Genomic DNA, 14,492 nt, shown 5'->3' with positions numbered 1-14,492 from the left:
CATTTCGAATTGGGACCCTTCTTCAGACTGAGAGTCAGAGTAAAGGGGAATAAGGGATGTAGACGGTGATGTAGAGAGATGGAGAACAAATGCCCAAAATGGGCAGTTTTGATCGTGTTACTTTTGTATGCTTGTTTTTGCTTTCTGAATAAAAGTATTTGTATGATTTTTAAAAAGGGTGGTGGGGGGGGGGGGGGGGGTGGTGGTGGGAGAGGAAGGCCTGCAGCCGAGCTCCAGGGTGCGAAAGGTCAGACCCCCAGCACTTCCAACCATCCCCTTGTCCAGCGTCCATCGCCCACCAACCCCACCGCCCTCCCCTCTGGTCCCCAGTCTCCGGATTCGGCAGCTTCACCTCTCCCAGGGATCTTATCGAAACATATAAGATTATTAAGGGGTTGGTCACGTTAGAGGCAGGAAACATGTTCCCAATGTTGGGGGAGTCCAGAACCAGGGGCCACAGTTTAAGAATAAGGGGTAGGCCATTTAGAACTGAGATGAGGAAAAGCTTTTTCAGTTGTGAATCTGTGGAATTCTCTGCCTCAGAAGGCAGTGGAGGCCGATTCTCTGAATGCATTCAAGAGAGAGCTAGATAGAGCTCTTAAGGATAGCGGAGTCAGGTGGTATGGGGAGAAGGCAGGAACGGGGTACTGATTGAGAATGATCAGCCATGATCACATTGAATGGCGGTGCTGGCTCGAAGGGCCGAATGGCCTCCTCCTGCACCTATTGTCTGTTGTTTCCGCGGATGGCCTGTTGCCAGGATAGTCTGCCGCCAGCTTCACATGAAGGATTCAACGTGGGACGGGTGACGTTTCGGGTCGGGACCCAACTTCAGACTGATTCGGAAGGTAGACACAAAGTGCTGGAGTAACTAACTCAGCGGGACAGGCAGCGTCTCTGGAGAGAAGGAGTGGGCGACGTTTCGGGTCGGGACCCAACTTCAGACTGACTCAATGTGGATCGGTAAGTTTGAACAAGGTTCCTGACCCGAAACGTCACCGATTCAAAGCTCTGACTACTGGCTTCAGGTTTAGAAATACCGCGCAGAAACTTCGTCCCACCGAGTCCACACCGACCAGCGGTCACCCCGTAAACAATCACTATCCTACACACACTAGGGACAATCACTATCCTACACACACCTGCACGTCTTTGAAGTGTGGGAGGAAACCGGAACGCCCGGAGGAAACCCACGCAGTCACGGGGAGAACATACAAACTCCGTGCAGACAGCACCCGTAGTCGGGATCGATCCCGGGTCTCTGGCGCTGTGAGGCAGCAACTCTACCGCTGCACCACCATGACATTCATGTCCGTTAAATTAAATAACAATATCCAGGCGGGGGTTGGGAATAACAGGACTTCTAATAAAGTGGAAGCAAGAAAATCTGATTTGCGACCTGTGGTTTAAAAAAAAAATCGTGATATATTTTATTATAAATTGAATCAGAATTTTAAAAACACACATACACACACATTAAATCCATAGCCGCTGAGGGTATGGACCAGGAACAAATCACACTTAGCGTGGAAACAGCAGAGATGTTAATTGAACGTGTGGGGAGGAGCTGCAGATGCTGGTCTACATGGAAGGTAGACGCGAAATGTCGGAGTAACTCAGTGGGTCCGGGAGCATCTCTCTCTCTGTCTGAAGAAGGGTCTTGACCCGAAACATCACCTATTCCTTTTCTCCGGAGATGCTGCCTGACCCGCTGAGTCACTCCCAAAGATTCTGGAGGAGCAAGATGGACCACTCCGTCTAAATCGCCTATACTGAAGTGTAGTACGCCAAGGAGTCGAACGGCTGCCAATTTAGTAAGCAAACCCCGCCGTTCGCTCTGCCTCTCGCAGTGTAATCAGTGTTTCTGGTTGTGGTAGGATGATTCAGTTGCCTGATAACAGCTGGGAAGAAACTCCCTGAATCTGGAGGTGTGCGTTTTCTTGTTTTTTTAAATATTTATTTTTATTGCAGAAAGATACAATACGAATGACGTAATGCATTACATTCCCCTCCATTTTGTTTTTTATATATAACACCAAAAATAACCCTCACCCACCCTCCCTGGACACCCCTTTGCAGCTGATGTGTTCACAATACATCATATCACAAATACAAATGCACAATTTGACAGCAAATCCTCTACATTCTTCCAAGACGCAGGCCCATACATATCTACAGCATGTCAGATGGTTCAGGATACACTCATTCATTATGCATCAGCCATCCTGTGAGGTAATCGGCAATTGTGTAAACAAAAATAAGTAAATAAATAAAAGTAAAACATAATTAAAGGCAGATCCCCAACTACGATCAAGTGCCCTCAGTCAGTGGGTTGTTCTTTTAGATTCTCAAAGTATGACAGAAAAGGTTCCCATTTTGAATTTAAAAATTTCACAGCCCCCCTCAGTGTAAATTTGATCTTTTCTAGTTTTAGAAAGAACATTACGTCCTCTAGCCAAGCGGCAGCAGATGGAGGTGTTGGAGATTTCCAGACCAGCAAAATTCTCCTATGGGCCAAAAGTGATGTGAATGCAATGATGTCAGACTGGTTTGCATTTAAACCCAAAGTTCCATCTGTTACACTGAATACAGCTACAAGCGGGCAAAGCCTCACTGTCACCCCAAGGACTTCATTGATGGTTTTAAAAACCACTGTCCAGTAGTCACCAAGTTTGGGGCAGGACCAGAATGCGTGAGCTAGATTGGCTGTAGAGAAGGAGCACCTATCACAGCCAGCATCTGTCCCCGGATAGATGTCGGCAAGCCTGGCTTTGCTTAAATGAACCCTGTGTAAAACTTTGAATTGTATGAGCCCCAATCTAGCACATTATGACGAGGAATGGACTCTTTTCAGTGCTTCTGTCCAGCATTCCTCAGACAAATCCATACCAAGGTCATCCTCCCACCTAATTTTAATTTTGTTCAGGTTTTGATCCCCTAAAGACATCAATTGAGAATATAATACAGAGATCAGTCCTTTATTTGCAAAGGTAAGAGTGAGTTTATCCAACACTGACAGGCGGGAGATCAGGAAAAGAAGGAAATGTTTTCATGGCAAAGTGGCGGATCTGAAGATATTTAAAGAAATGATTATGTGGGAGGCCATATTTTCTGCACAGGTTATCAAAACTATCAAATATGTTGTCGGTGTATAAATCCTTAATGCAATTAAGACCATTCAAACCCCATTGTCGAAAGGTTGAGTCAAGTGTAGAGGGGGGAATAAATGGTTACTGTGAACGGGACCCAGAACTGAAGCTGATGTGGACTTATAGTGACAGCGAAATTGATTAAAAAATTTGATGGTGGATAGTACAACAGGATTGGATGTAAATCAAGAGGGTTTCAATGGCAGGGAGGAATATACTAAAGCTGGAAGAGACGAGGAGTAACAAGACTGTGACTCAAGCAGACACCAGTCTGTATCCGGTCGGTGGAGCCAGAATTATATCTTTTGGATATTAGATGCCCAATAATAATGAATAAAACTAGGAAGGCCCAGTTCACCTGCTTCACGACCTCTTTGGAGAGTACACTTATTAACCCTTGGAACCTTATTGGCCCATATAAAGGAGGTTATAGATTGGTTAACTAAGTTAAAAAATGACTTAGATAGGAAGCACTGGAACAAATAAAGAAATCTGTGAAGTACAGTCATCTTCACCGACTGTACTCTCCCAGCCATAGTAAGGGGTAGACTACGCCATCTCTCAAAGTCAGCCTTCATTTGGCTAACTTGAGATGTATAATTGGGGCGTGGCTGCGTTCTGCAGCTGCGGCTCACCGGCGGTGTCTCTGTCTTTTTTTGTTTTTTTGTCAATTGTTATCGTTTAAATGTACGTTTTGATTTATTTTTAGCTCTGTATATGTGGGGGGGGGTGAAACCTTTTTTTCCAATCTCCTCAACGGAGATGCGACCTTTACCGTGTCATATCTCCGTTCGCGCTACGGCCTAACACCGTGGAGTCGGCGGCCTCCAGCTGGGATCGACATTGAAGACTCTGGTCGCAGGGCCTGGACTTAACATCTCGGAGGCTTCGGCCGTGGGCCCTGCAGACCGCAACATTGGGAGCTCGCAGGTCCCTGGCTGGCGACCGGCTTTCGGGAGCTCCAGCCGTAGCAGCTTCGACCGCCCCGAAGCGCGAGGTTTGTTTGACCCGCTCGCAGGCCCCTCATCGCCCTGCGTGGCCTGGCTGCGGCACTTTCCATCGCCCGGTGGGGGATCAGGACCTTCATCGGCCTGCTCGGTTCGGCCCTGGGACTTTCCATCGCCCGGTGGGGGCTTCAAATATTCGGAGCCTCAATCGCCTCGTGGCACCACGGGAGAAGAATGAGGAGGAGATAAGAGTTTTCTTTGCTTTCCATCACAGTGAGGGTGTGCCTGGAGCAATCACTGATGGCTGTTTGTGTTAAAATTGTAATTGTGTGTCTTGTGTTCTTTATCGTCTACTGCCGGACCCTGACGTGAGAGGACGCTGGCGCTATTTGTTCGCCGCTTCTCCGTCAGGACAGTTCGTTTGTTTGTTTTTATGTCTTGACTGTATTGTAAAGCATCTTTGAGCACTTGGAAAAGTGCTATAAAAAATAAATGTTTATTATTATTATTATAATTAGCTTCAAACAGAGATGTAAAAGAGCGGGTAATGCGTATTCCTAGATATACAAAACCATCTTGAGATAAGGGAAAAGGCAAGGATTCCTGTCGGATCTGTAGGGCTAGGTTGATGGGAAAGCATTCACTTTTTTGGAGGTTTAGTTTATAGCCAGAGAAAGTTCCAAACTGATCTAACAAGGACACAATTGCAGGGATGCTAGCTGTAGGGTCACTCACATAAAGAAGGTCATCGGCATATAGAGACACACGATGTTCCATGTTTCCTCTCCTAATGTCCTGAAGTATTGTGGTTGATCTAAGTGCAATAGAAAGAGGCTCAATTACAATCGCAAAAAGAAGCAGAGACCGTGGGCAGCCTTGGCGAGTGCCCCGTGTTGATGGAAAATACTCAGATCGCCAATAATTTGTCTGTATACATGCTAAAGGTGAGTGATATAATAGCTTGACCCAGGCTGCAAATTTTGTGCCAAGTCTAAACCTCTCCTAGACTCTAAACAAATATAGCCACTCCACTCGATGAAACGCCTTCTCCGCATCCAAAGAAATAACAACCTCTGGATGCGGAGAAGCACTGGGCGAATAAACCACACTGGCCAGTCGACGGATATTAGAAAAGGAATGACGATTTGTAATGAAATCTGTTTGATCTTCTGAAATTATTTTGGGAAGTTGGCGTTCTAAACGGCAAGCCAGCGCCTTAGCCAAAATTTTTACATCTACATTCGAAAGTGAGATAGGGCGATATGATCCACATTGAGTCGGGTCCTTGTCTTTTTTGAGAAGAAGTGAAATAGATGCCTGTGAAAGGGTGGGGGGTAAGGAACCATTTTCCAAAGATTCTTGAAACATTTCTAAAAGAACTGGTATGAGCTTATCCTTAAATTTCTTATAAAATTCTAATGGGTAGCCGTCAGGGCCCGGGGTCTTACCACTCTGCATCGCCATAATGGCATTATTAATCTCTTCCTGCCCAAGAGCCTGATCTAGATCTTCTGCCTCTTCTGGTTCAAGAGTGGGTATTTCCAAATCATCTAAAAAACGTTCCATATTCGTTGTGTCTGAGGGGAATTCTGAGGTATAAAGAGAAGAATAAAAGGCTGTGAAATTATTATTAATTTCTTTTGGATTGCTTATTATATTTTGGTGTGTGTCTCTTATCTGAGGAATAAGTCGTGACGCGGCTTGACGCTTCAGCTGGTGAGCCATAAGCCGGCTCACCTTGTCACCATATTCATAATGGAGACCACGAGTCCTGAGAATCAGTTGTTCTGATTGGTTAGTAGATAGAAGATTAAATTTTGCTTGTAAATCAGCACGGCTTTTATATAATTCAGCAGTGGGTTGCTCAGAGTATTGCTTGTCCAGAACCAAGATGGATTGTGACAGGGTTTGCATTTCCCTCTTACGTTCTTTATTGGCATATGAGGTATAAGATATGATTTGACCTCTCAAATAAGCTTTTAAAGTTTCCCAAAGTAAAAAGCATGATACCGACTCGGTTTTATTAGTCTCGAGGAATATGTCTATGTTAGCCGATACAAAACTGCAAAATTTCTCATTGGAAAGCAAAAGGCAGTTGAGTCTCCAAAGAGGTCGTTCTCTAATGTTTAAAGGAAAATCTAGGTCCAGTATCACAGGCCAGTGATCTGATATTACTATGGCAGTATATTCAATTTTCTTAACCATAGGAATAAAGGAACTGTCTATAAAGAAGTAATCTATTCTAGAGAAAGAGCGGTGAACTGGAAAAAAAAAGAGAATTGCCTAGCAATTGGGTTCAAGAATCTCCAGGAGTCCACGTAGCCATTTTGTTGCATAAACAGTGAGAAAGTCTTTGTCATACCAGAAGATATCCCCTTGGAACTAGACCTATCAAGCAGTGGATCAATAGCACAGTTCAGGTCTCCCGAAAAGATTAGCTGACACGTGTTCAGATCAGGTATTAACATCGCCCGACTTAACATCGCCCGGTGCGGCTTGGCCGCGGGGCCTTCCATCGCCCGGTGCGGCTCGGCCACGGGGCCTAACATCGCCCGGTGCGGCTCGGCCGCTGGACTTAACATTGCCCGGTGCGGCTCGGCCGCGGGACTTAGCTGCGCACGGCTCGGTCGCGGGGCCTTCCACCGCCCGGTTCGGCCGCGAGACGTCTCAGCGCCCGGTGCGACTCGGCCGCGGGGACTTCCATCCCCTTGCGGGGACTGTGCGGGTCGGTCGGAGACGAGCTGTCTGTCCGTGGGCGTGGGGAAGAGAGTGGAAGTTTTGTTGCCTCCATCACAGTGTGGGGGTGTTTGGAGTCACTGTGATGGACGTTATGTGTTGGGGTCATGTGTCTTGTGTTCTTTTTCGTGTGTGACTGCTATGTAGTTTCGTTCGGTACCTTGGTACCGAATGACAAATAAAGCTCTGTTGAATGACTAAACCTTATTTGCAAAGTAGACATCATCCCAATTAATGGCATAAACATTCACTAAGACGACAGGTTTTTGAAAAAGAGACCCAGTAACTATAATAAACCGGCCATTAGGGTCACTGACTACTTCAGATGGTGTAAACTGTATTATTTTGGTGATTAATATTGCCACACCCCTGGACCTGCTATTAAATCTAGAGTGAAAAATCTGACTCACCCACGCTTTACACAATCTATTATGATCTTCCAATCTTAAGTGAGTTTCTTGTAGAAGTAACATATCTGTTTTTAATTGCTTTGAATGAGAAAAAACTTTAGCTCTTTTAACAGGACCATTAAGCCCCTTTACATTCCAGGATATAAACCTCACAGGATGGCCTCCATCAATGTTACCATTAGCCATAATTTAAAATACATATTTCAAGAATACATACAGGGCCTGCCATCCAAAACAATGAAAAGGCTGCATGTGAAAACACAAAAAAAAATGTCTAATGAATTTGTGATATTCAAAAAGAAAGCTGCCATTACCCAAAACATTTCCCTCATCCCCTGACAATAACAAAAAAAATCATTTAACCCCCAAAACCTAGATCTTCCTCCCCAACTGAGGATGATCGCAGGCATTAAAAAAACAAAAAAACTTCCGATGCGCTCCCTAACTAAAACTTTAAATCCAATTGAAGGTGGCTCCCTTCCTCAAAATTGTACGGTTGTTTGTTTTACCGTTGCCTTTGAGGTATATAGGCTAAGGATAACACAGATTAAGCAAAGCATTACAAAAACAAAGGAATAAAAATTGTACCCCAGAGAGCAATTCTAGACGTTTATGTTTTCGCTGGTTGAAAGTCCTCGACTCATTGATCAGATTCAGGGGCATGGCAATCCAGCTCAATCGAATTCCACAATTACAAAAATTTACAGTTTACCGCCGTAAGAGGCTGTGCCAATGCCGCATGAATATCCTAAAAAGTCATTGCTCTTCAAGGCCATCATCTCCCTAGCACGAGTAGTAAATCTCTTTGGCAGCTTCTGGTGTATTGAAGTAGTGTTTTTTACCTTCATGAGTGACCTGGAGCCGGGCAGGATACAGGAGGCCGAACCGAACCCCTTTTTTGTAGAACAGGGATTTTATCTCCCTAAAAGCTGCACGTTCTCCCCAGCTCCACGCTGAAATCCTCATGAAAAAACACCCGATGCCCGCGGAAAGACAGTTCCTGCCTCTGTCTGGTGATGATGCGATGTTTGTCCTGAAAGTAGTGAAAAAGAACCAGAAACACACTTGATCTAGATGGCTTGGTATTCAAGACATTCGTTGATGTAGGTCCAACTCGGTGAGCATGCAAAAGCATGAGAGGTCTTGGGAAGAAATCAGATCCCAGCACTTCTTCAAAAAACTCAGTCATAAATTTAGTATAAGAAAATAACTGCAGATGCTGGTACAAATCGATTTATTCACAAAATGCTGGAGTAACTCAGCAGGTCAGGTAGCATCTCGGGAGAGAAGGAATGGGTGACGTTTCGGGTCGAGACCCTTCTTATGTGGCAATTAGTGAATTAAGGGAGGTTAGTTTTAACTTGCTATCGGGAGCTCGAGATTAAGCAGCCATCTGCTCGCCTCGAGGTGCGTGTTTTCACACTTCTGTACCTCTTGCCCGACGGGAGAGGGGAGAAGAGGGAGTGGTCGGGGCGAGACTGGTCCTTGATGATGCTGCTGGCCTTGACGAGGCAGCGTGAGGTGTAGATGGAGTCAAAGGAAGGGAGGTTGGTTTGTGTGATGATCTGGGCTGCGTCCACAATTTGTCGTCCCAATGATTCCCTCTCCCACTGCTCTTTCCCCCAGCCCCTCCCCATTTCTCACTCCCAACCGAACCCTTAGCCCACAGCCCTTCCCCAATCAAACACATACTATCACTAACTTTACCACACCCTATCACCCACCCCCCACAATCTCTACATCTCACCCCCCCCTCTCCCCGTACCTCCCACCACCCACACCTCACTGCTTCCATGATTGAATGGCGGAGCAGGCATGATGGGCCGAATGGCCTAATTCTTGTCTGAGGACTTATGAACCCTGCACCCTCTCACACACCCCCTGCCTTTATTTCCCACCCACTGTGCATAGGTTGACCCATGCCTGCTTCAACTTACCCTTCGTGTCATTTGGAGCAATTGGCTAGGCCACAACCCAGGAACAAGCCCAAAACAAAAGCCAAAATGTACCACAGCATGTTATTATCCTGCCGTTTGCACGATTGATCCTGGCAGCCGTGTCTGGAAGAAATAAATGAAGGTAATTCTGAATTAACTTCCAATTATTATAAAATTGAGGTTGATGAAAGGTCTTTCCCTGTTAATTTTAATTCCACCTCCACGAGCTGGATCTCTTTTTGTTTTATTTTTAAAAGTCATGGAAGCAGATTAGGCATTTGCAAACAATAGAACTCTACTGTATCCACATTATGTGTGCGTGTATGTATATATATATATATATATATTAGTTTCGTTTAATTTAGTTTAGAGATACACTGCGGAAACGGGCCCTTTCGGCTCGCGCCGACCAGCGATCCCCGCACACGAACACTATCCTACACACACTATAGACAATAGACAATAGGTGCAGGAGGAGGCCATTAGGCCCTTCGAGCCAGCACCGCCATTCAATGTGATCATGGCTGATCATTTTCAATCAGTACCCCGTTCCTGCCTTCTCCCCATACCCCCATACCTGTACTAGGGACAATTTTTTCATTTACCAAGCCAATTAACCTACAAACCTGCACGTCTTTGGAGTGTGGGAGGAAACCGAAAATCTCGGAGAAAAACCACGGGGGGAACGTATAAACTCCGTACAGACAGCGCCCATAGTCGGGATGGAACCCGGGTCTCTGGTGCTGCATTCGCTGTAAGGCAGCAACTCTACCGCTGCGCCACCGTGCCGCTCTGACCTGGTCTGGCCTTTAGTCATCCAAACTCACAGGGCAATTCCCTCCATAACCCATTACGGGCAGCACGGTGGCGTAGCGGTAGGATTGCTGCCTTACGGCACTTACCGGGCTTGATCCTGACTACGGGTGCTGTCTGCACGGAGTTTGTACCTTCTCTCTGCGACTGCTTGGGTTTTAGTTTAGAGGAACAACGTGGAAACAGGTCCTTCGGCCCACCGAGTCCATGCCGGCCAGCGTTCACCTCGTGCACCAGCACTTCCTCACATATCAGGGACTATTCACAACCTTACATTAACCTGCAAACCTACACGTCCTTGGGATGTGTGAGGAAACCGGAGCGCCCGGAAAAAACCCCACCCAGGAAGAACTTTCAAACAGCGTGCAGACGGAACCGATGGTCAGGATCGAACCCAGGTCTCAGGCAGCAACTCTACCACTGCGCCACCGCGCCACCCTAGCGCTCCGGTCTCCTCCAACATTCCAAAAACATGCAGGGTTGTAAGTTAATTGGTTTCCGTAAACTGTCCCGACTGTGTTGGATGGGACTGGTGTAAGTGCGATCACCAGTCAGCACGGCCTCGGTGGGCCTGCTTCTCTGCTGTATCGCTAAACTAAACTAAACTAAACACTACCCTTTGCCAGTCAGTCCCCTGTTCCTGCTTCATGCCGACTTCTCTTCTTTTCCAAAGGTATCCAATGGTACCCAGAGTCAAATTCTATTTTAAATGACACAGGGACTCACAGAGAATACTGAAGGTTTGAGTTTTGTCGTCCACAGTATCCCAAACTGTCCTTTAATTCTTGTACCAGTTGTCCATGCTTCCCGCTCTCTGCCTGACAGCGCCGAAGGTTACCTGTCAAAATGAGAGTTTGAAGATTGTGGATTTGGAGAGAAAGGATGGAGTTCTTTGAGCTGAATCTTTGCCCCCCCCCCAGGATTTTTCAGTGTTCCCCGATGAGTTTTGAAACACCATCCCCCTCCCGAATGGCTGGGTTCCACGCTGTATGACCCCATCTGTGACCTCCTTGTGTCAGGTGTGACAAGTGTGCAGGTGTCATGGGGTTACGGGGAGAAGGCAGGAGAACGGGACTGAGGGGGAGAGATAGATCAGCCGCGATTGAATGGCGGAGTAGACTTAAGGTCATAAGTGATAGGAGTAGAATTAGGCCATTAGGCCCATCAAGTCCACTCTGCCATTCAATCATGGCTGATCTATCTCTCCCTCCAAACCACATTCTCCTGCCTTCTCCCCACAACCTCTGACACATGCACTAATAGAGAATCTATCTATCTCTGCCTTAAAAATATCCACTGACTTGGCCTCCACAGCTGTCTGTGGCAAAGAATTCCACAGATTACCCACCCTCTGACTAAAAATGGCCTAATTCTGCTCCTATCACTTATGAATTTATGACCCTCTTCTCTGACTCACTAGCTCAGCAGCAAATTTTATTCAACATATATATTTCTCTCTGGTACATAGGAACATTCATTCTCCAAGGTGCTATGCAAATGAAATTGTTGTTGAGCTGACCTTGCAATTTGTCCATTTGTGGTTGCAAGTCCCGGTTCTGATCTTTCAGTTTTTTGATCATTTCATTCTGAGCAGATATCTGTTTAAAAAGAGACAAGAAAAAAAATGAAATGTAATAAAATGTGACTTTCTCTAAAGTAGTTCAGTTTCTTCCCAGCTGTTATCAGGCAACTGAACCATCCTACCAACCATCAGAGCGTGGTCCTGAACTACCATCTACCTCATTGGAGACCCTCAAACTATCTTATAATAAGACTTTACTGGCTTTATCTTGCAGTAAACGTTATTCCCTTATCATGTATTTTTGTACACTGTAAACGGCTCGATTGTAATCGTGTGTTGTCTTTCCGCTGACTGGTTAGCGCGCAACAAAAGCTTTTCACTGTACCTCGGCAAACGCGATAATAAACTAAACTCCAAAGACGTACAGGTTTTTTTGGGTTAATTGGCTTGGTATAATTGTAAATTGTCCCGAGTGCTAGTGTGGGGATCGCCGGTCGGTGCGGACTCGGTGTAGTTCCCTCACTATAGTGTCCACTAGTGTACCCCCCTCACTGTAGTGTCCACTAGTGTAGCCCCCCCGTTATAGTGTCCACTAATGTACCCCCCTCACTATAGTGTCCACTAGTGTACCCCTCACTGTAGTGTTCACTAGTGTAGCCCCCCCGCACTATAGTGTCCACTAGTGTTGCCCCCCTCACTATAGTGTCCACTAGTGTACCCCCCTCACTACAGTGTCCACTAGTGTAGACTCCCCTCACTATAGTGTCCACTAGTGTACCCCCCCTCACTACAGTGTCCATTAGTGTAGCCCCCCCGCTATAGTGTCCACTAGTGTAGCCCCCTCACTATAGTGTTCACTAGTGTAGCCCCTCACTATAGTGTCCACTAGTGTACCCCCCTCACTAGTGTCCACTAGTGTAGCCTCCCCTCACTATAGTGTCCACTAGTGTACCCCCCTCACTAGTTTCCACTAGTGTAGCTCCCCCGCTATAGTGTCCACTAGTGTAGCCCCCTCACTATAGTCTCCACTAGTGTAGCCCCCTCACTATAGTGTCCACTAGTGTAGCCCCCTCACTATAGTGTCCACTAGTGTAGCCCCCTCACTATAGTGTCCACTACTGTAGGCCTCCCTAACCATAGTGTCCAATAGTGTAGCCCCCCCCTCACTATAGTGTCCACTAGTGCAGCCCCTCCTCACTATAGTGTCCACTAGTGTAGCCCCCCTCACTATAGTGTGCACTAGTGTAGCCCCCCTCACTAGTGTGGCCCCCCCTCACTATAGTGTCCACTAGTGTAGCCCCCCCTCACTATAGTGTCCACTATTGTAGCCCCTCCTCACTATAGTGTGCACTAGTGTAGCCCCCCTCACCAGTGTCCACTAGTGTAGCCCCCCCTCACTATAGTGTCCACTCGTGTAGCCCCCCCTCACTCTAGTGTCCACTAGTGTAGCCCCCCTCACTATAGTGTCCACTAGTGTGGCGCTCACTAGAGTGTCCACTAGTGTAGCCCCTCACTACAGTGTCCACTAGTGTAGCCCCTCCTCACTATAGTGTCCACTAGTGTAGCCCCTTCACTACAGTGTCCACTAGTGTAGCCCCTCACTATAGTCTCCACTAGTGTAGCCCCCTCACTACAGTGTCCACTAGTGTAGCCCCCTCACTATAGTGTCCACTAGTGTAGCCCTCCATCGCCGGCTTTTCCTCGCAGCCCTGTTACCTGCTCCCGCATCTTGGCCGCCTCTCCCCGTAGCTTGACCACCACCTCCTGCAGCTTGTCCGCCTCCTCCTGCATCTTGACCGGCTCCTCCCGCAGCTTGACCACCTCCTCCTGCATCTTGAGCGCCTCTTCCCGCAGCTTGACCACCTCCTCCTGCATCTTGACCGCCTCTTCCCGCAGCTTGACCACCTCCTCCTGCAGCTTGTTCGCCTCTTCCCGCAGCTTGACCACCTCCTCCTGCAGCTTGTTCGCCTCTTCCCGCAGCTTGACCGGCTCCTCCCGCAGCTTGACCACCTCCTCCTGCAGCTTGTTCACCTCTTCCCGCAGCTTGTCCGCCTCCTCCTGCATCTTGACCATCACCCCCCGCATCTTGGCCGCCTGTCCCCGCAGCTTGACCGGCTCCTCTCGCAGCTTGTCCGCCTCCTCCTGCAGCTTGTTCACCTCTTCCCGCAGCTTGACCGGCCCCTCTCGCAGCTTGTCCGACTCCTCCTGCATCTTGATCACCACCCCCCGCATCTTGGCCGCCTCCTCCTGTATCTTGGCCGCCTCCCCCCGAAGCTTGACCAGCTCCCAGGCCCCGGGCTGCTGACCGTCCGGAGCAAGGACATAGAACAATAGCAGGAGGCCGAAGCACACCAGGGCGCCCAGCGAGCACGGTCGCTGGAGCAGGCGAGAGATCGGAACAATCAGCATTCTTCTGGCCGCCGGCTGCGTCCCTTCAACAAAACAAACCAAGTGCTGAGTCGCTTGGAGTTTGCAGGAGGTGTCCGTCCGCGTCTCCTCGCTTGTTCCAGCACAGCCCCACAATGGTCCCTGACGCCCACTGACACATTACATATGTCGCAAGGAGCTGCAGATGCGGTACATTGGGAAACAAAACTCTTCAGAGTCGGAAATGAAACTGAAAGTAAAACACAGTGCCAGGAGAAGTTCACTTTACCCGCTTAATCTCTCTCTTTTTATTTTTTCTTACTGTTTCTGCCCATTTCCCCCCACCCTTCCTCCCCAGCCTCCTCTTTTGTGCAGTTTCCCTTGTATTGCTCAAACACACACTCTGCACAAATTTAACTTATTAGATATATATATATATATATGAATGTGTGTGTGTTTGTGTGTGCGAGGCAAGATAGAGATAAATAGATTTCAAAGTTCCTTTCATGGATCAGAAGCAACTTTGATTTAAAGCAAAGCTCCATTTCTCACTGCATCTTATTTTTCACATGATGTACATAAACCATAAAGGCGATTCGACCTTTGTGGTT

General features: G+C 47.4%; 1 protein-coding gene across 2 annotated transcripts; it reads right to left on the bottom strand.

Moving 5' to 3' along the window:
- Nucleotides 1-4,619: 4,619 nt before the first annotated feature.
- Nucleotides 4,620-13,935, bottom strand: LOC144606995 (uncharacterized). 2 transcript variants are annotated; one of them, XR_013549041.1, is made up of 6 exons: nucleotides 13,231-13,935; nucleotides 11,512-11,590; nucleotides 10,719-10,830; nucleotides 9,180-9,302; nucleotides 8,085-8,275; nucleotides 4,620-4,910 (listed from the first exon to the last, which is right to left on the bottom strand). XR_013549041.1 is itself a non-coding variant. In XM_078423511.1 (5 exons), exons 1-4 carry the CDS (start codon nucleotides 13,921-13,923, stop codon nucleotides 9,188-9,190), a joined length of 999 nt encoding a protein of 332 aa, XP_078279637.1. In that variant the 5' UTR covers nucleotides 13,924-13,935; the 3' UTR covers nucleotides 7,614-8,275; nucleotides 9,180-9,187. The 2 variants fall into 2 exon arrangements, 1 of the variants encoding a protein (XP_078279637.1); XM_078423511.1 differs by lacking the exon at nucleotides 4,620-4,910 and having other exon boundaries at nucleotides 7,614-8,275.
- Between the last annotated feature and the right edge of the window lie 557 nt (nucleotides 13,936-14,492).

The sequence above is a fragment of the Rhinoraja longicauda genome, chromosome 28 (assembly GCF_053455715.1).
Source record: "Rhinoraja longicauda isolate Sanriku21f chromosome 28, sRhiLon1.1, whole genome shotgun sequence".
In the NCBI taxonomy this organism is placed as follows: Eukaryota; Metazoa; Chordata; class Chondrichthyes; order Rajiformes; family Arhynchobatidae; genus Rhinoraja; species Rhinoraja longicauda.
Note: the sequence above shows the minus strand (reverse complement) of the source record. Positions and strands in the feature narration are given on the sequence as shown.

Coding starts and splice junctions, on each gene's coding strand:
- LOC144606995 (XM_078423511.1), bottom strand. CDS start 13,923: ATGCTGATTGTTCCGATCTCTCGCCTGCTCCAGCGACCGTGCTCGCTG. Junction 11,591..13,230: donor CGGCCAAGATGCGGGAGCAG/GTAACAGGGCTG, acceptor CTTTTTAAACAG/ATATCTGCTCAGAATGAAAT. Junction 10,831..11,511: donor ACAAATGGACAAATTGCAAG/GTCAGCTCAACA, acceptor TCATTTTGACAG/GTAACCTTCGGCGCTGTCAG.